Source organism: Trichosurus vulpecula, chromosome 5, assembly GCF_011100635.1.
Source record: "Trichosurus vulpecula isolate mTriVul1 chromosome 5, mTriVul1.pri, whole genome shotgun sequence".
Taxonomy (NCBI): Eukaryota; Metazoa; Chordata; class Mammalia; order Diprotodontia; family Phalangeridae; genus Trichosurus; species Trichosurus vulpecula.
In genome coordinates, this window is record NC_050577.1 from 253734555 (window position 1) to 253756443 (window position 21889).

General features: G+C 40.8%; 1 protein-coding gene across 1 annotated transcript in view; it reads left to right on the top strand.

Moving 5' to 3' along the window:
• Positions 1–21889, top strand: part of GRIP1 (glutamate receptor interacting protein 1) — a 338240-nt gene that overhangs the window by 203766 nt on the left and 112585 nt on the right. Inside the window, exons 11-12 of the mRNA XM_036760738.1 lie at positions 6096–6282; positions 6916–7061. Coding sequence (XP_036616633.1) covers positions 6096–6282; positions 6916–7061 — 333 coding nt within the window. The remainder of the gene's footprint in view (positions 1–6095; positions 6283–6915; positions 7062–21889) is intronic.

Here is a 21889-nt window from a genome sequence, read left to right on the forward strand (position 1 = left end):
ATGTCAAAATAGCAAGAGGTCTCCAAAGGAACATCCCAGGCAGAGATATCACATATGTTCTCTCCCTTGCTGCTTGCCAATACCCCCCAGTGCCTGCCTAACCAGATTAAAATGTAATCGGGAAATATTGAACAAAATAAATAAAAATATAATAAAACGTAGATAATATCAATGTGTGGTTTTCTAAGTCAATATGTGGCCCACAGGGATCCTTCTGTATGGTTTCTTTTTGGGTTTGACAGCAGTGACTCCAGGGTTCTGTACTTGGCCCTATGCTGCTTAACATTCTTATCAATGACTTGGATAAAAAGCCTATCTGGTTTGCTCCTCAAATTCATTGTTGTTCACCCTTCTTTTTCAAAGAGGACCAATGATGTCACAGGTGATGTCTTGATTTGCGCAAGAGTTAGAATCAAGTGGAGCACAGTTGTGCAAAAGCATCAGCCTCACCTTTCTAAGGAGGTCCAGTGGTAAGACAAAAGTCAAGACGCCTGGAAATGGCCCAGGATGCAGTGGATGAACTTAGCGTCTTCCATGTCTGACCAAACTCTTAAGTGCTCTGTAGTACCTACTTCAGCCATCTTTGTGGCCTATGGAACAAATTGTTCTCATCTGCCCATTCCACCAGGGGAAGTCTTCACATATTTGGGGTAGACACCTCACTAACTCACTGATGGGTTTGAAGCCTGTGGGTTACCCTCAGCCTGGTTTAGCCAATCTGCAAAGACGGTCTACCAGGATGTGGCCACTTACAGCTTCTTGGAGTCATGGAAAGGTTGGGATGGGTAGTTAAAACAGTGAATTCCCAACTAAGGATCTAGAAGGATTTTGAGAAGCTAAAGCATTGGACTGAACCTAATATGGTGATATTCAGGAAAAATTTAGAGAAAAATGATGAGAATCAGGAAATAACTAGGAAAATTAGGGATAAGTGTTGATGAAAAATATTGATAAAGTGATGAGATAATTAGGAAAATTAGGGATGAATGTAGATAAAAATAAAAATTTAAAGTCTTGTGCTTGGGTACAAAAAATTCACCTTCACAAATATAAGTTGAGGGAGGCATGAACAGATAGCAGTTCTGAAAAAAGAGCTTGGGGTCTTAGTGAACTACAAGTTCAGTGTGTCAGCACCAGGATGTGGCATACAAATAGCTAAAGTAATTCTAAGTTTCTATAATAGAGGCCCAGCTTCCAGGAATATAAAGGTTATAGTCCCTCTGTACTCTGTTCCTGTCAGAAACTTGTTTTCACTTCTGGGCACCATGATTTAACAATGACATTTATGAACTGGAGACAGGACAGTGAAGGGCATTGAGGCTATGATATGTGAGGATCAGTGGAAGGAACTTAGTCCTTGAGAAGATGCAAGGGGCCCATGATAGCTGTCTTCAAGTATTTGAAGAGCTGTCACATAGAGAAAAGATTAGGCTTGTTCTGTGGCCCCAGTTGGCAAAAACAGGAGCAATATTTGGAAGTTGCGAAAATACTAATTTAGGCTCGATGTCAGGAAAAACTTCCAACAGTGGAAAGAACTGCCTTAAGAGGTGGTGAATATCCTTTCCTTGGAGGTCTTCCAGTAGAGTCCAGATGACGCAGTGTTACAGCGAGGATTCCTTTCCTGCACAGGCTGGACTAGATGACCATTCCACCTTTCAAATTCTGCATTTCCTTTGGCATGTTCCTGAAGGTGCCTCCTCTTACCCAGTTCCCTGCCTGCCTGTGCTCACAAAGTGGAAAAGGAAGCTAGTAGCAGCCATCAACATCCTTACCTCTTTTGCTAAGGCCAGAGAGTTGAAGGATGTGTGATCAATGGCCTCCTCTTATAGGTTAATTCTGATGCATCCCATCTGAATCTAACAAGGTTATTGGTCCCTAAATTATAAAATTCCAAAACATAAAAATCAAGTCAGGCTGTGATATGATTTTTGAATGTTTTGAATTCCCTTCTGTGCTTTTTAAAAGCTCATACTTTCTGTGTAATGACCTTTAGGATTGTCCAAAATTAATTTTTAATTATTTTTTAAAATTAATTTAATTTAAAAAGCACTATGTTAACTCATTCCATCCTAACAACAACCCTGAAAGCTAGGTAATACGATTATTCTTATCTCCATTTTACAGATTAGGAAACTGAGGATAAGACACATGAAGTGATCTGCCCATGGCCACATATAGCTAATATCAGAGACAAGTTTCAAATTCATGTCTCTCCAGACTCCACATCTAGCCCTGCAGGACACTGTAGTAAATAGACAGCTGGATTTGAAGTCAGAAAGAACTAGTTTTGAATCCTACCTCTGACACTTCCTAGCTTTGTTGGTCAGTCAATCAAACATTTATTAAGCACCTATTATATGCCTAAATTCTGATGATACAAAGAAAGGTAAAAGACAGTCTTTGTTATCCAGGAGCTCTCAATCTAATGGGCGAATTTTTGACCATTAGCAGGTTGCTTAACCTCTGTGCCTCAATTTCACCATCTGTAAAATGAGAATTAATAAAATCTTGGAATCTCATCTCATCAAGTTGTTGTGAGGTTCAAAAGAGATGACTATATGTGTGTGTATGTATGTATATGTATAATGTACATATATTCACACACACACATATATACATACACACATACATACATACATATATATAAAGTGCTTTGTAAACTTTAAAATGCTATATAGACAGGTTATTGTTATTGTTGTTAATTTTTCTTCTATACCACCCTGCCTAGACATGGGTTTTTATGGTTAGATCCAGTAGAAATGAGTGAGGAAGATATGGACTGTAATAGGGAATGCACACGGTTGAGCAGAAAATTTCCAGAATAAGTGTTTTCCATTCTAATTAGTGAAAAAACTTAAGTGTTTCTAACCAGAACTTAAATGCTTTCAGTCTAATGATGACTGTAGGAGCAGTTTAATTCATCAGCCAGATTCTTGAACTATAGGTTCGTAATTTACATGTTATCTTTTTTTCCCTTCCAAGTTAACTTACCTGGCCATCATCGATGAAATTCAGGAAACATACTCGTGTTGCTTTCTGCTTTGCATAAGTCCATTCCTTCTTTTCCCTCATTATATGGAAATCCTCAATTCATCTTTTCATTCCTGGCCTCTTCCTAATTCTTTCTCTATTTGACAGTGAACAGCAACAGACGGTAGGTTTCAGGAATTCAATATGTATGAGTTTCATCGGTTTGCACCAGTTTTCAGAAAACTCCTTTTGCAAATTTCAAGAAATCCCAAGACATTTTTGGAGATGATTGTAGCATCCCAGAGCCGAAAGGTCCTTGAACATTTTTACAATGTGTGATTTTTTCAGTGCTGTGAACTTAATTTATTAACACTTTCTGAAGAATGTTGGAATATTTTGCATACCTACATTCAGGCTGGAGAGAGGTACCAGAGACACTGGCAGCCAGTAAGGAGGTGACTGCCGTAGTTCAGGGGAGAATCCAAGGGCTGAACTAGGTGGCAGAGGGATGGAAAGCAGAGACAAATGAAGATGGATATTGGGAAGGGAGAATTGCCTGAATCTTGCAACTCACTGAATTAGGAGCAGATCCAGAGAAAGGAAGGAATCAAGTATGGCCCCACTCAAGTCTAGATAAATGCTAATATCTTTCCCAAAAGTAATAAAAAAAAGGACAACAACAAGAACATTCATGGGGTGCTTTAAGGTTTTGTAAAGTGCTTTATATGTATTTTGTCATTTGGTTCTCGCAGCAACTCTGTGAAGGAGGGGCCATTATTATCATCCCTATTTTATAGATTAGAAAACTGAGTCTCACAGAGGTTAAGTGACTTGTCATAGGTCACACAGCTAGAAGGAGTCTGAGGCAGAATTAGATAGCAAGAAGGGGACCTTATTTTAGGGTTATTAATTGGCCTAATTTTCATTATGTTATATCTCAGGTCCAAGGAAGGGGAGAGAGATGGGGAATGGCCAGTTGGTGGAGCAGTCGGTTCCCCCAAAACAATTAGAATGGTAACCTCAAAGATTGCCAGTCACATAAAAGATATGATAATAATGAAAAAATTTGAACTATTGCAAGAATTAGCAAAATGTGACATAATGTGACACAGTGTAAATACTTGTTGGAAAAAGTGGTGCTGATAGAATTGCTTGATTCAGGGCTGCCACAAACCTTCAATTTGTAAAAATAAAAACCCCACAATATCTGCAAAGCACAGTAAGGAGAAGTATGCCTGTATGACAAACAATGAAGGGAAAAGCTATTCTAGAGTGTTCTAGTCCACTTCATTCAAGTATATGATTAAAATTGTTAACCATGGGATCATGGCAGTTATATGATATGGTGGCTAATGTTGGACTTGGAGTTAAAAAAGACCTGAGTTCAAGTCCAGCCTTAGTTAAGTGTGCAATGATATTATGTCTAAAAAAAATTACATACATTAATTAAAAAAAATACTTTATTGCTAAAACATACTAACCATCATCCGAGGCTTACTAACTTACTAGCTACATAACTGTGGATGAGTCACATAACTTCTCTATTCCTCAATTTTCTCACCTGTAAATGGAATGATAATGATGGCATCTATTTCACCGGATGGTTGTGAGATTCAAATGAGATAACATGTGAAGCACTTTACAAACCTTAAATTGCTATATAAATGCTAAAAACGATTGTTTTTACTATTATTCTTGTTATAAATATTATTGCTGTTGCTGCTGCTGTTGTTCTTAGATCCAGGTTGGAGAGGAAGGCCAGTAAAAGCCGGAGGATGGCATTGAGAAGCCAGAGGTCAAAATGGTAGAGACCAGGTTCAGTAGGAAAGAGAGAACGAGAGACTTGGGATGTAAGGTAGATTGTGGTCAGAAATGGAAATTTCAGTGTTTGAGATTTTGAAAATAGAACGGGTCTGAAGTCCTGCTGAAGTATAGATGGATAAACTAAGTTGGAGTGAGGGTGAAGGTCAGTGGAGATGAGTGCATTCAGCAGCTGTAAACAGGACCATGGCTATGAGGGTAAATTTCACTGAAAGCAGTGGCAGGAGACAGGGTGGAGAATGAATCTGTATGACTGAAGTCATAAAGAAGGGAGAGTATTCTAGAGAGATCTGTAGATACAAGCTAGATAACAGGAAGGGAAGAGGATGGTATAAGCAGAAGTCAAATTGTAGAGGACCCAAGATGTACTAAATAGCCTTACCCATAATTTAGAAGAAATGGAAGAAGAGAAAAAGGAACCACTTTCACTGAAGACAGAATAGCCAAGTGTCAGCTAAAGGAGGAGATGGAACCAATTGCTTAGAGATGGAATTTGCTCATCACAGACAGCAGAGTTAGGGTTGGGGGAGATAATAATTTGGCCAGCTGAGATGGTATAAGCTTAGACCAGGGGTAAGGCTGAACTAGCTAAGAATGAAAATACAAGAGGAGATAGCAATAGAAAGGCTCTTTTACCTAGGGCAACAAATGTTGATTCCAGGAAGTAGATTGGAGAGTCATTTGATATAATGGGAGGAATAGAATACTTAATGGACATAATTTTGATATTAGAGTTTATATAACCATAATGTTCCTTTTTAAAATGGTGTGAGGCTATGGACAAAGGCAAATTTGTATCCCGAGACATTGGACTTTGGGTCAGTTGGTTGTTTTTTTTTTCCTCCCTAAGGGCGAAAATAAAATTATTAGTCTATGGAAACTCAGTAAAACATGGGCATAGAATTTTACAGATGAAAGAAACTTTAAAAATAATCCAGTCCAGCTCTCATTTTACAGATGAGATGAAAGGATTTGGTCAAAGTTAAGCATTGAAGTTGGTGGCAAACCTAAGACTAGAATGCCTCCCAGTTCTTACTGTTCTTTCTACTGTGTGGTTGTGCTCCTACAAAGAGAAAGCAGTAAGTCCCCCAAGAAGGAGACTCTCCAGCTGAAATGAGGTAAACAATGGCGGATTTGTCTGTCTTACAATTAACAAAGGATAAAGGAACCTTTCTGAAATTTTTGCTAGTGAGCCCTGAATTTAAACTTGTATCATTGAGGGGGGGAACACGTCCTGAAACACCTGCATTTCTTTGATCTGCCTGTACTTAAGGTCTCTTCCTCTCATATGCTTTCCTTTATAGTATCTTTGGCTTCCAGCACTGTTGGCTTGGCTGGGCAGGTTGTCCACACTGAAACTACAGAGGTAGTGCTGACGGCCGATCCGGTGGTCGGATTCGGGATACAGCTCCAAGGCAGTGTATTTGCCACTGAGACTTTGTCTTCTCCACCACTGATTTCCTATATTGAAGCTGACAGCCCAGCAGAAAGGTGAGACACTTGGAGATGAGGGCACCTGTCTTTTCTGCTTTCCTGAAGAAGTTTGATGTTGGATACCATTGGATGGTTATTAACTTATGGAACCCTGCCGCATGCAGGAAATGCGGACCATAATGAACTCTCTGTTCTGACAATAAAATTTGATGTTCTTGATCGAGTCTGAGAAGAATAACAAGCATCGGTGCCTTTATCTCTCAGTTTTTCCCATCAGGGGACTGGAGGCTATATTAATTAAAGGGAGAAAATCCATAAGAAAATCTCTGAAGTTTAAACTTTAATAATTTTTATGCCGTGGGGGAAAGCACATTCATCACTGCTGTGTATTAGTTCAGATCCAATCATGGCAGATACTACCAAGCTGAATTATTCATTACTTCTTTGGGACACTTCAGTACTCTCATCTCCTCTCTTGAATTTTTTTTTCTGGCCACCGCCTGGATTTGTGTAAGGCACCGTTGTCCTTAGCACCTGCTACAAACCTAATATTGTAAGATGCAGAAAAGAACTGAATTACAAGCATGCTTCATTAGACTTCTAATTCAATTTGTTTGGGGCTCTTAACTTGGTCACTGTGCACTCTTTTCCCTTCTGTGTCAGACCTGTAACATACAGTTGTGAATTTAGGTGCGGAGTACTGCAAATCGGAGACAGGGTGATGGCGATCAATGGAATCCCCACCGAAGACAGCACCTTTGAGGAAGCCAGTCAACTTCTCCGAGATTCCTCCATCACCAGCAAGGTCACTTTGGAAATAGAGTTTGATGTTGCAGGTATGATTGCATGATGTTTTCCAATATAGAGGCTCTGTCAGGACCACACTGAATGTGAATTATATTTGTTATTCAGCATGGGGAGAACTACTTACATGGGGAATATTTTTTATTTGTTTGAGTTTTGGGTGTCATTCTGAATTGGGCATTTCTTTTGTCATGTATTAAGAAGTCACCATAAGAGCATTCAGAAATAAATAATGACAAGATGAAGAACCAAGAGTAGATCTATATGTGAAGTAAGAACATTAGGTAACATTTATTCTTCCTGATTCTGCCTTAAATGGACAGTTATAGATATCTTCCAGTCATGGAAAGGAAAAAGGCCTCATCACTCTCCAGTCATTTCCCTCGGAAACACGCGTGATTGTACCATAGGGAGGGGTTTGAGAGATTCATAATGCTTCCCTGAGTGGGCTGGCATAAGCCTTGTTTCTCCCTCCTCTAGAGTGAAGAATGAGATTTAGAACATACCAATTATTACACAGATGCCTCACAGATCATCCTGTGCCTTTAGCTACGGCTAACACGTGTTGCACGTTCCATTGTACGGGCAGATTTGTTCAGATCATGATGATAATGCCATCAAGGTTATATGATCAATCCAGATCCTGGCCTGTTGTCGATCACTGGTAGTCTTCACACAGAGAAATGTTACCAAGGGAAAAGAACAAAGGAAGGGAAGGGAATGCGCATTTATTAAGCACCTGCTGTGTGCCAGGCACTGTGCTAAGCATTTTATTATTATCTCATTTGACCCTCACAACAACCCTGAGAGGTAGGCACTGTTAACATCTGACGAAACAGAAGGAGACGAAGGTTAAGTGACTTACCCAGGGTCACGTGGCTAGAAATTGTCCAAGATCAGATCTGAACCCAGGTCTTCCTTACTCCAGAAGAAGCACTGTGTCTACTGAGCCATCTACCGTGAGTTGAGTGCCATGGTCCCAGCCAGCATGTTTGCCATCACCTTGAAGGCAAGGACTGTGTCTTATCTAAACTTCAGACAAGACAAGACAACTTTTTTGAGTCTTAATTTCCTCAACTGCAAAATGAGGCTAAAGAAGCAGAAAGGCACAGTAACCAGCCTTAGAGCAAGGAAAACCTGACGCATGCTGTCTGTGCATCTGGGCAGGTCACTGAGCCTCTCAGCTACCTGAGACTCAAAATTGATGAGCAGATGCTGATTTGCATTGAGGGAGGGAGTTTCCACACTGGAAATTCCTTATAATTCTGTTATAGGCCTGTTTATATGGACTCTTTGTCCCCGACCTCTGGTGGAGCCTTCTGAGCTTACGTTAGTCAGATCAGCCACTGTACCTTGACTCCCAACATGTAGTGCTTACTGTATATCAGAGGGCAGCTACGTGGTACAGTGGATAGAGCGCTGGGCTTAGAGTCAGGTAGACTCATCTTCATGAGTTCAAATCCGGCCTCAGACACTTACTAGCTGTGTGACTTCTGGGCAAGTCACTTACCCCTGTTTGCCTCAGTTTCCTCATCTGTAAAATAAGCTGGCCAAGGAAATGGCAAACCGCTCCAGTATCTTTGCCCGGAAAACCTCCAAATGGGGTCACAAAGAGTTAGACGCAACTGAAACATGTCTGATCATTGTGCCAGGGACTGTGCTGGCGCGTCTATCTCGTTTAATCCTCCCAATAATCCTGAAAGGTAGGTGCTGTCATTATCCTTCCCATTTCACAGATAAGGCAACAGAGGCAAACAGAGGTCGAGTGACTTGCCCAGGGTGATACAATAAGTGTCTAAGGTAGGTTTTGAGCTCAAGTCTTCCTGACTCTAATTTCTGCACTCTATGCACTGAACCACCTAGCTGTATGAATAAAGCATGTATCATTCTTTTTGTACAGTTAGGTCTCTTTTTCCTTCTTATAGCCTCCTTTTAGAAAAAGTATAGTCTTGGGTAGTGGGATCGCTAAGTCAAAGGGCACTATCACTTCTGTTGCTTCCTTAAGAAGAGGCAATGCGGTTTAATGATTTGATTTTAAGTCACTAATTCTGGGTTCAAATCCCACTTCTGACTTATTCTCATATGTCGAATGAGGAGCCTGAAGAGAGGGCCAGTTTGTTTATGATTCACCTCTGGGAATTCTTAACAGCCTAGAGGAGAGGACTGAAAGGCCTTTGTGGCATACTATACCCAGAAGGGCACATCAACCAGTCTCTGATTGCCCTCTCTCCCCACCCCCATCCTCGCCTCCATTTGCAAAACCAGATCTGTACTGGACGATGTGGAGGGGTTCCTGTTCCTCTTATCTATCTAAGCTCCTCTTCCCCACCCACCTCCTGTGGCCACATTCCCAACAAAGCTTAAGAGTTCCTTTTTTTTTTAATTTAAGGATTCTAAGGGGCAGCTGGATGGTGTAGTAGATAGAGCACCAGCCCTGAAGTCAGGAAGAACTGAATTCAAATCTGGCCTCAGAGACTTATTAGCTGTGTGACCCTGGGCAAGTGACTTAAACCTAATCGCTTCCCCATCCAAAAAATAAAACAAAACAAAAAAAGATTCTAAACTTTAGTAAGGATAGCAAAAACATTCAAATGGTGAAACATGATTTTTTTTAATGATTGTGTAGAAAACCATAGCCTCCGAATTATTTATATTTTGTTCAAAATAGGTATTTTTCACATGTTAACATCAAATTAGTCATCCAACAGACACTTATTAAGGACTTAATACCAGGGGTGGGGAACCTGTGGCCTCAAGGCCACGTGTGGCCTTCTAGGTCCTCAAGTGCAGTCTTTTGGCTGAGTCCAAGGATTTGTTCTATAAAACTTGGACTTAGTCACAAGGCCTCACTTGAGGACCTAGAGGGCCACATGTGGCCTTGAGGCCACAGGTTCCCCACCCCTGACTTACACTATCCGTCTCATGTGACCTATCCCAATGCTCAAATGAGATAGTATATTGTAAAATACTTAACCTTAAAGTGCTATATAAAGTCAGCTATTATCATATTAATTTCCAAAAGTTTACTGCACCAATGCACAGACCTACAAGCCGTACCGTATGGGGTCTGTTTCTGCATAGCAGTGCCAAAATTGGATTTTGCCATTTTTAATTATCTTTGCCAATTGAATGGATATTAGTGCCTCAGTGTTGTTATCATCTGGATTTTTCTTAGAGAGTTTCAACAGTTTTTCAATTAATTATTGACCGTTGGTATTTCTTCCCTTGAAAACTGCCTGTCTCTCTCCTTTGAACATTTATTTCTTTATCAGCTGTGTTTCTACCCATCTGTTTCTATGAATAGCCTTCCCTTCAATCTTTGATGTACAGAGACCCACTGTTGAACAAATGTGTCGATTTGGGCTTTTCTTACCTGATCAAAGGGGATGGAGGAGAGAGTTAGGGAAGAGCGAGGTCACTCCGAAGTTAACAGTTTCCCTCCTGTTGTCAGAATTTTGTAGTGATAGAAAACTTCTAAAAAGCTTTATTTATTACTGAATAAAGAGTAAGAAAGGGAAGAAATCCTGGTCAGAGGAATGGACGATCGTAATGGAAAGGGAAATGAGGGAAGCAAGATGCCCTCTGGCCTAAGAAACAAAGTTAGGGGATCTTATTGTCCTTTAAGGCTCACCCAAGCAGGAGTCCCCCAGACCCAATAGTTCATCAGTCCCGTCCCCTGGAGCACTTGTCTTGGATTCCTCTCCCCATTAGCCTAATCCCTGCCCCTTCCTACCAGTACATACACACAGACCCTCACCTAGATTGTATGGTACGGTCAGTATCATAGAATTATATAGAATCATAAATTTCAAATATTTGATGACAAGTACAAATAGACAACCTCACCAGAAGGAGATGGAGATGGAATGGAGAGACATCAGTTCTGAAAATAATCTGGGGTTTTAGTGGTCATTTAGTAGCTCATTATGAGTCAGCTGTGTGATATAGTAGACCAAAAAAATGCAATTTGGGGCTGTCTATCAGGCTCTTACCCCTACTAAAGATGATATTTTTTCTGGCTTGTAATTGGGGTGGGGGAATCAGAGTAGGGGGATGAAGTATTTAAAACTATCCTTGAGATTCTGAAGGAACCCCTCCAAATTGTCCCAGAGAGAGCTAATTTTAACAAATGGAGGCAAAGGGGGGGAGGGGAAAGGAGAAGGCAGATAGAGACTGTTGAATGTATCCTGCTAGGTAGTACACTGTAAAAGCCACTTTGATCTAGGCTGTTGAGAATTCCCAGAGGTTGATGAACATCTTACAATGAACCATGAACAAACTGACCCTCTCTTTAGTGAGGTGCCCCCTGCTCACCCAAATAAAGAGCCTTGAGAGGTCAAAGTGTTTTCTGGACAGAGACAGGGACACAGATCCCAACATCTGCCTAAATCAGAACTTTGTAAATGTACCTCACAAGGCAACCTCAGAGGCTTAGGAGCCTGTAAGGTGACAAGTTAATTCTCAGCCTCCAGTGAGTCCCATAGTTCTGCCCAGAGCCGATGCATGCCAGAGATGAGGCAAGCCCAGGAACAAGTGAAGGGAGGACCCTCTCCTGCGGAAGCAGGCACAGTTTATGTTGTGAGCCCAAAAAGTATAAACCAAAAGCCCCAGTCCTGGTCAATACCAGAGTTTCTTCAGAGGGTCAAAGGATAAGTGTCTGATGAAGCCTATTACCCATCTCGTAACGGAGAAGTGACAGACTGCAGATGAAGACTCAAAACTGCATATTTGGTTGTGGGCAATGGGAGAATTTGGTTTGCATGTTTGTTACAAGGGTATTATTCTTTTTGCTTTTTTTAAACCAATATGAGGGTAAAAAGAAATTAGGAGTGGAAGGAAAGAAAACAAATAGATTGTTAGTTGAAAAGATTTTTTTTTAAAGCTAAGGATCTGAAACAAGAAGGAAGCTGGTTAGAGTTTAGGCCAGGAAATAAATATTAGATGGGGAATAAAAATACAGGTTGTGCCAGAGAACAAGGGAGTCGTCAGCCCCAGTGTGTCTCCCCAAAGCTTGTCTGCCATTCCTGGGCTGCTGGGTTAGAATGACCATGAGCTGCATCTGACTGTGTCCTTTTCTAAGGCAGTTGTGCCTGTAAAGCATGGATAGAGAAATGAGACCTTAAAAGTCTCCTGGTCCAAACCTGATCTTAACCTTAATCTGTTCTGTAATGCTCAATAGGCATTTTTCATCTAATTTCTTCTTGCAGACCTCCCATAACAGGGAACCCCCATTCTCCCAAGGCAACCCTTTCTGCTCATGGCCAGCTTCCCTTGTTAGAAAGTCTTTTTCAGGTGAAGCTGAGATCCAAATCTTGGCTCCCATTCTTTTCTCTTGCTTCAGCCCTTGGACCATGTAAAAGAAGGCCTGTCTTTCTTCCATGTGTTAATCCTATCAGATAGTCAAAGGCAGCTATTATACCTCCATGTTAAACAGCACTAATTCTAATTACAGTGGTGTCTTCAGTCCCCTCACCATCCTTCGGCTCAGCTTTCTCTGGGCCTACTCTATCTTGTCAACTAAACCGTGGTGCCCCAAATTGAACACAATACTGCAAAGTCTGATGGAAGCAGAATACAGAGGAGTTATAGTGATTATAAAGATAATAGCATTTTAAGGATTTCTGCGGGACTATAAAATTTCTCATTCTGAATAGTTTGCTTCTATTAATGCATATTAAGATAACACTAGGGCAGCTAGATGGCACAGTGGATAGAGTGCTGGGCCTGGAGTCAGGAAGACTCATCTTCCTGAGTTCAAATTTGGCCTCAGACACCTGCTCGCTGTGTGACCTTGGCCAAGGCACTTAATCCTGTTTGCCTCCGTTTCTTCATCTGTAATGTGAGTTGGAGAAGGAAATGGCAAACCACTCCAGTATCTTTGCCAAGAAAACCCCAAATGGGGTCACGAAGAATTAGAAAGGACTGAAAAATGGCACTTGTCTTTTAGCTAACACCACACTATTGACTCATCTGAAGTGTGCATTCCACAAAAAACTAAGGTCTTTTTCACATTAACCATACCTCACCCATCCTGTATTTATGCAGTTGGTATTTTGGTCTCAAATATAAGGCTTTACTTCTATCTTTTTTTTTTACTTTTATCTTTATTAAAGTGTGACCCATGATTCTTTCTTATTTAGATTTTTATTTTTATTGAAAAGAATAGGCATAGAGACTATACCATGATTTATCAGTATAGAAAACTCCTAGATAAGCACAATCTACCAATGAAGAGCAACCCCTTCTCTCTGATTTCAAGTCTTAGAGTGTTTTCTAGAGTACTGAGTGGCTAAATGACTTAGTGCCACTGCTGAGAGTCCATTGTCAGTATGTCAGAAGTGAGATTTAAACCATCTTTTTTTTCCTTTACGTATTTTTTCTTTTTTAAGATTTTTCAGGTCCAAACTCTCTTTCTTGTTTCCCTGCCAGTAAAGGAGGTTAAGAAAAATAAAATGTGTCACAAATATATATAGTCATGCAAAACATATTTACACATTTGTTAAATCAGGAAGGGAGGAAAAAAGAAAGGAGAGAAAGAAGACAGGAAAGAAAGGAGAGAAAAGACAGGAAAGAAAAAAAGTAACACAAAAAGAAAGAAGGAAAGAAAGATGGGAGAAAAAGGAAGAAAGAAAGGAAAGAAGAAAAGAAAGATAAAAGAAAGAATGGAAAAAGGGACGGAAATGGTCTCAAACATTTGACCCTTACTGTGTGACCCTGGCCAAGTCACTTAATTCTGATTGCCTTGGGGAAAAAAAACCCCAAAAACAGAAAACAAAAAGAAAGTGAAAGAAAGGAAAGAAAGAAGGAAGGAATGAAGAAAAGAAAGATGGAAGAAAAAAGGAAGGAAAGAAAAAGAAAGAAGAAAAAGAAAAGAAAAGAAAGATGGAAGAAAGAAAGGAAAGCAAAGGAAGTAAAGAAGAAAAGGAAAGATAAGAAAAAAGGAAGGAAGAAAGGAAAAGGAAGGAAAAAAGCAAAGAAAAGAGAAAGGGAAGGAAAAAAGATGGAAGAAAAAGGGAGGAATGCAAGGGAAAAAGGAAAGAAAGAAAAGAATATGCTTCTGAGTAGTATGTTTCATCATGAGTCCTTTGGAATTGTGCCTGGTCATTGCCAAACCTAGGTCTTTCTGAACGTGAAAGTAGCTATGCATCCATTAAGGCATGTGATTCTTACTTCATCTTCACTTTCAAATATTTCCACACATGGCGATGACCACAGCCCGTATCTCAACATTAGCCATAAATATGCCACCTCCTTAAACAAAATCTCTGACCTTCCTTTACTCTTCATCTGCGTGCCAACCTCCAATCCCTCCACCTCTCCTCTGAGGCCAGATTTGAACGCAGGAAGATAAGTTTTCCTGACTCCTCACCTGGTGCTCTATCCACTGGGCCACCTTGCTTTATAAATTCATGTTACCAACGTTCTCTTGGTTCTACTCGTTTTGCTCTTCATTATTTCATTCAAATCAATCCATGTTTTTCTAAGATCATCAAGCCCATCGTTTCTTATAGCATCATGATCATACACCACAACTTGTTCAGCCAGTTTCCCAACTTCAAATGGACCCTCCCAGCAACAAGACAGCCCTTTTACTCTTCTCTAATTGATTCCTTATCTTACTCCCCATAGAAGCTATTACAAAATTCTTTTTTCTCTACAGATCTCCTACACGTCCTTCCCCTAATCCCCTCTGCTAAGGAACAAGCTTCTTACTTTGTGGAAACAATCAAGGCTATTTGACATGGCTCCCTTCTCTTTGTATCAAAACCTCTCGATAACCCCCTCACTTTCCTCTCCCCCTTCCCCCTCTCCCCGTCTCTGTCTCTCTGTGTCTCTATCTCTCTGTGTCTGTCTGTCTCTCTCTCTCCTAGTTGCCTTCTGTCTCTAGCAATGAGGTGGCCTTTCTCCTTACCAAGACCACACCCCCTCTCCATGTGCCCTTGATCCTATTCCCTCTAGTCTCTTCCAGCAGATTCATCCCCTCTCTCTGTATATTCACTCACTCTGTGATCTCATCAGCTCCCCTGGGTTCAATTACCATCTGCATGCAGATGATTCCAGCCCTAGTCTCAGCAACACATGACCATATGCTGATTGTATATTGAGAACTGAATGTCCCACAGGCATCTCCAACTCAGCATGTTCAAAACAGAACTCATTATCTTTTCCTCTAGACCCATCCCTCTTCCGAACTTCTCTGATGCTATAACAGGCATCACCATCCTCCTGTTCTTTCAGGTTTGCAACCTCAGTATCATGTGTGACTCCTCTCTCATTCAAGGTGAATATCCAGTCAGTTACAAAACCTGCAATATCTCTTGTTTATGCCCCCTTCTCTCCATTCCTTTGGCCACCACTCTTATTCATGTCCTTATCACCTCTAGCCTGGACATTGCAATGGCCTTAGAATTGGACTCTCTGCCTCAGGTCCCACCCCCACCCCCAACTCCAATCCATTCTCTGCATAACTGCCAAAGTAATTTTCCTAGAGCGTGTCTGACCATGTCAACCCCTCTACTCAATAGATGCCAGTGATTCTCTGATACCTCTAAAATCAAATATAAATGTCTCTGTTTGGAATTTAAAGCTCTTCACAACCTGGCACCTCCCTGTCTTTCCAGTCTTTTAACATATTACTCTTCTCCATTCATTCTCTGGTACTGCCACACTGGCCAGAGGATGTCCTGTCTCCCATCTGTGTAACTTGGCACTGACTCTTCCCAATGCCTGAATGCGCTCGCGCTCTCTCTCGCGCTCTCTCTCTCTCTCTCTCTCTCTCTCTCTCTCTCTCTCTCTCTCTCCCTCCCTCCCTCCCTCCCTCCCTCCCTCCCTCTCTCTCCCTCTCCTCCTCCTCCTCCCCCTCTCGCCCTCTCTCGCTCTCTCTCTCTCTCTTGTGCATGCTCTCTCTCTTCTTTCTGTCTCTCCTTTCTCTCTTTCTTCTTTCTCTCTCTGTCTCTCCTCTATCTTGCTTTCTCCATCTCTCCGTCTTTCTGTCTGTCTCTCCGTCTCTGTCTGTTTCTGTCTCTCTCTGTCTCTATCTCTGTGTCTGTCTGATTCTCTCTGTCTCTCTCTCTTTCTCTCTCCCCCCCGTGCATGCTCTCTCTCTTCTTTCTGTCTCTGTCTATCTCTCATTTTTTTCTCTCTCTCTTCTGTCTCTCTTTCCTTTCTCTCTCTCTCTTCTTTCTCTCTGTCTCTCCTCTGTGTATCTCGTTTTCTCCATCTCTCCGTCTGTCTCTGTCTCTCAGTCTCTATCTGTTTCTGTCTCTCTGTCTCTGTCTCTGTGTCTGTCTGATTCTCTCTGTCTCTCCCTCTCTCTGTCTCTCTCTCCCTCTCCCTCCCCCTCCCCCCTCCCTCCCTCTGTCCCTCTCCCTCTCTCTGTCGCTCTCGCTCTCTCTCTCCCTCCCTCTCTCCCTTCCTCTCTCCCTCTCTCTCTCTCCTGACTTCCACTTTTATAGAATCCCTGGCTTCCTTTAAGACTCAGCTCAAGCACCTTTCCCACTCACTGCAGCCCCTAGTGCCCTCCCATCCATTCTATGTGAATCTTCTTTGTACTCACTTATGTATATGTTATTTCCATCATTAAAATGCACTGTCCTAAGGATTTTTATATTTACTATATTGATGTTCCTGGCACCCAGCACAGTGCCTGGAACATTATAGATGCTTAAATGGATTTTTGCTGTTGTTTTAATTTTTTCAGTTGTGTCCGATTCTTCATGACCTCATTTTGGGGTTTTCTTGTCAAAGATACTGGAGTGGTTTACCATTTCCTTCTCTAGCTCATTTTACAGATGAGGAAACTGAGGCAAACAGTTAAGTGACTTGCCCAGAGCTTAGTAAATGTCTGAGGCTAGATTTGAACTCAGGAAGATGAGTCTTCCTGTTTCCAAGCCCAGTGGTCTATACACTCTGGTTCCACCTCACTGCCTTAGAGATCATCTACTCCAACTCTCATTTCTTGCATTCCAATCTAGGTTAACCTTATGAGTCTTTGAAGCCTCTAACTTTATATGAAAAACTAGCTCTGGAACTAAGTTCATGTGAAAGGCCTTTCAAGACTAGCTCTTCTCATCCCTTTATTAGTAGATGTTTCAGAGCAATGGAGGAAAGGTGTGTGGAGGGGTAGCTAACACATCTTCCTAACCCCATTAATCTCTTTTATTCAGTGATGCCAGTCTCTTTAATCTCATACATTCTTCCAGGGTGATGAGTCCTGAGTTGGCAGTTCTCATGCTGTGCTAAGGAGGGGAAGCTAACTAACTGGATAGAAGGGGAAAAAAGGCTTTATTTACACAAATGTGCTTTTAATTACACATGTCAACAGAAGAAGAAAATGGAAGAGGGTGGAGAGAAAACACATCATGGTCACAGGGATGCTAAGCAAATAAACATCATTTGTTTTCAAATTTGATTTGCTTAATTTACTCCATTATCCCTGAGAACTAAAGGCCACATTAACATATTGGAGCATTTTCCCCCATTTAGTTCTGATTCTTTTCAACCCCTCATGTGAAAAGCTTGCAGATACATTTATATGAACAAGCACCATGTGAAACTTGATCACGCTTGCATTAAAAAAGCAGGTTACAACCCTGGCTTCCACAAACATACTAATTTGTTGACTTTTGTTCACAACTTTGGATCTTTTGATTTTTTTAGATTGTATAGATCAAGTCATGTTTTCCAGCAACTTTAAAATGTCACCTCCAGCCATTACTGTGGTTAATCTTGGTGGAGTTTTCACAAACTCACCATTCCTAAATGTTGATAATTGCTAAGTCACTGTTTTAGGGCAGCTAGGTGATATCGTGAAAAGAGCACCGGACTTGGAATCAAGAATACTCATCTTTGTGGATTCAAATCCAGCCTCAGATACTTACTAGCTAGTGACCCTGGGCAAGTCACTTAATCCTGTTTGCCTCAGTTTCCTTATCTGTAAAATGAGCTGGAGAAGGAAATGGCAAACCACTCTAGTATCTTTGCCAAGAAAACCTCAAATGGGGTCATGAAGAGTCAAATACAACTGAACAATACCAACAAAGTCACTATCTTAGATCAGTGCTTCTGCAAATGGGTACCAGTATATATAGAGTAGCATGTTCCAAAGGTTTCACTTATGTGTCTAGAGTAGGCGAGGACTGCCAATTACTCTGGTTCCAAGAACTTCCCTTTATAGGCGAGTTCAGGGATCATTCCTAGTCACATGTACTTCACTTCTCTGTTTTGCTACCCACCCCCAAATATATACGTCCCACCTTCCTGAATAAGAACCGAGATTCAGTCCATCAGTACAATCCAGAAAACATTTATTATGTACCTGCTGAGTATGAGGGACTGTGCTAGGTGTTAGGTTTTCTTCAGGTCATAGGGATCTATGCCAAAACTCCCTTCTGCCCTCCTTTGCTTTCTTCTCTTCCCTTTCTGCCCTCCTAGTCTAATCTTATTTTTCATCACATTTTTTTCTCTTTCAGTACTCTCTCCTTTAGTGACTTCACTCACTCTCATGGTTTCTTTGGAGGTGACCCCCAGTTTCTGAATATTCAGTCTTCATCTCTCCCCTGAGAGCCAGTCCCACGTCTCCAGATGCATGATGGGCATTGGATATTTCTGCAGCACCTCAAACTTAACACATCAAAAATTGAACCCATCATCTTCTTCCCTAACTCTGCACTTCTTTTCACCTTCCTTAATTCTGTTGATGGCAACACCATTCTTGCAGTTGGTCTCAAAATATTAGAGTCATCTTTGGTACTTTTCCCTCTTTCAGCTGCATATGCAGTTTCCAAAGTCCATTGATCCTGCCTCTGTAGTATGTCTATCTTTTTAAAAAAATTTTAGATATATGTGTTTACATGTACATATGCATATATACACATATACATGCATATTATATACATGTATATAATAATAAATGTATCTATAATAATAAAATATACTATTAAATAAAATATGATATATTATGATAAATATGTGCATATAATAATAAAATAGGAGATATATATGTATATATGTATTTCCTATTTTTACCTGTCTCAGCACTTACATGGCTGCCACTTTGGTTAGTCTAGGCTCTCTTCACCTCTTGCCTGGAAGTAAGAACTTTCAAAATGATCTCCCTGCCTTCAATCTAACTCCTCAGACCTACCAAAATAACTTTGCTAATGCATAATTTGACCACGTTATTCCCCTGTTTAAACATCTTCAGTAGCTTTCTGTTGTCAAAGCAAATAAAAATTCTTTACTTTGGCATGGCAGGCTCTCCAAACTCATCCTTCCAACCTCATAGCAAACTATTCCTTTTCATCTACCCTATATTATAGATTAACTGGAATATTAGCCATTCCTCAAACTCATCTTTCTTTTCTCTACCGCCATGTATTCACTATAGTCATTGCTATTTTTGGAATAGAATTCTCTGTCTATGAAAACCCTTCTCTTCCTTCAAAGCCCAGCCCAGATCCAGTGTCTCAGCTCAGGGGAGATATGAGAACTAGATATTCAGAATTGAGAGTCACCTATGTGGAGGAGATAAATGAAGCTATGGAAGTAGATGAAGTCACTAGGAAGAGAGTGTTGAGAGAGAAAAGGATATGATAGAAAATAATTCTCCATCAAGCCTTTTCTGATCTTTTTTCCTCCTTCCCTCCACATTTTTCTAAAGAAACTTTACTGGATTTCTTTGTTGCTTCATCACATCCTGCTTTGGATCATGCTCCTCATGTAAATGTCATGTGCCTCTTATTAGATAATTCTCTGAGGGCAGTTGTTGTTTATTTGTTTTCAGTAATGTCCTAACTCTCCGTGTTGCCATTTGGAGTTTTCTTGGCAAAGATAATGGAATGGTTAGTCGTTTCCTTTTCCAGCTCTTTTTACAGATGAGGAAACTGAGGCCGACAGGGTTGGACTTGCCCAGGGTCACACAGCTAGTGTCTGAGGCCAGACTTGAACTCAGGAAGACTCATCTTCCTGACCCCAGGCCTAGTGCTGTAAGGACGAACACTCTGTAATTCTTCATCTTTGTATTCCTGGCACCTAGCACAGTGACTTGTAGGCTTGTACCTGCTGGGCCCTTAATAAATCTTTGCTGTTTTGGCCTGTCTCTAACTCCAACATGTGCCTTTCAAAAGCTAACATTTAAAAAATCAGACCTCAGTTCTCTGCCTCAACACTTTGAGCCAGAGGCATAATATAATCTAATTCATTGGGTCCCTACCTCCAGCAATACTCATCTCAGCTTCTTGATGAATTCTCACCTTTTCCATTTTGTGTCCCTGTCCTTCTGCTAATCTTATGTAGAGAGCGATGGGAGAGAAAAGAAGGAAATAAACATTTATATAGCACCTACTCTGTGCCAGCTAGATGGTACCATGATAGAGTGCTGGGCCTGGAGTCAGGAAGTCTCATCTTCCTGAGTTCAAATCTGGCCTCATACACTAACTAATGTCACCCCGGGCAAGTCACTTAACCCTGTCTGCCTCAGTTTCCTCATCTGTAAAATGAGCTGGAGAAGGAAAGGCAAACTGTTCCATTGTCTCTGCCAAGAAAACCTCAGATAGGGTCACAAAAAAAAATTAGACACGACTGAACAACAGCTAGGTTCCTGGCGTTGTGCTAAGCTCTTTACAAATATTATCTTGTTTGAGCCTCACCACAATCCTATGTGGTAGATAATACCAGTTGACAATTTTTATGACACCTTAAAGTTTGAAAAGGTTATTTTACCTAAATTAACTTCAACTGAGCTTTATTACAACCCTGAAAGAGATTATTACATTTTACAAATATAGAAACTGAGGCTCAGGGCAGACAACACCCATACAACTATTAAGTCTCAGAAGGTTTGAATGCAGCCAATTCTTACTTCAAGCCCAGCATTCTGTCTGCTGTGGCATGCTGCCTCTCAAGGAGAGAGAAACAATGGTCTGGAGTTCTTGTACCAGGATAACACTTGTTTTTTCCATCCCTCGTTCTTGCTGCACGACCCAGCACTCAGTCACCTCCTTTTCTAGTCAGATTTATCCTTGATGATAGTAGTATGATGCAAAAAACTTATACCACTATGCGTCTTTTTATTGCCCTTTGGGTCACCCATAACTTTGGTTCTTCGGGGACTGTGGTTCACCGTGGTCTCCATCATTCATAGCTATATAGACTCAGTGGGAAAATGGCACCCTTAAAATACTGGGCTTTTGTAGCAGAGTGTAGCTCAAAGTTGTTGAAATCACCGTGCATTCTTATGACCATGGTGACCTATGAAAAATTGCTCTCCAGAATGAAAAAAAAATGGAAAACATTAAATTAAACCATAGAGTCTTGAGAGTCTTTTCAAATTTTAAAGTGCCATAAAAATTGTCGACTAGTATTGCCTACCTCTTAGGATTGTAGTAAGGATCAAATGAGATAATATTTGTAAAGTGTTTACAAGGATACTCCTGCATTTGTAATACCTACACTGAAAGGTGATTTGTCCAACATCACATAGAGTCAAAATTCAAACCCAGGTCCTCTTAACTCCAGTTCCAGTGCTCTTTCCTGTACAGAGGTAGTGAGGCAGAGTGGGTGGAGTTCTAACTCTTGGGTCAGGAAGACCTGAATTTGAATGTGGCCTGAGACATTTGCTGTGTGACCTTGGGCAAGTAACTTAACCTCTCTTTGCCTCAGTTTCTGTAAGATAGAGATAATAACATTTCACAAAATTGTCATGAGGACACAATAAGATATGTATAAAGTGCTTAGCACATAGTAGGCACTATATAAAGGCTTGTTAAACCTAAATCTGTATGCCATCGCCAGTGAATCATAGGGGTAATTAACCTATAATAAAATTAATAACTGATCTTCATCCTGTGGGCTAGAGGGA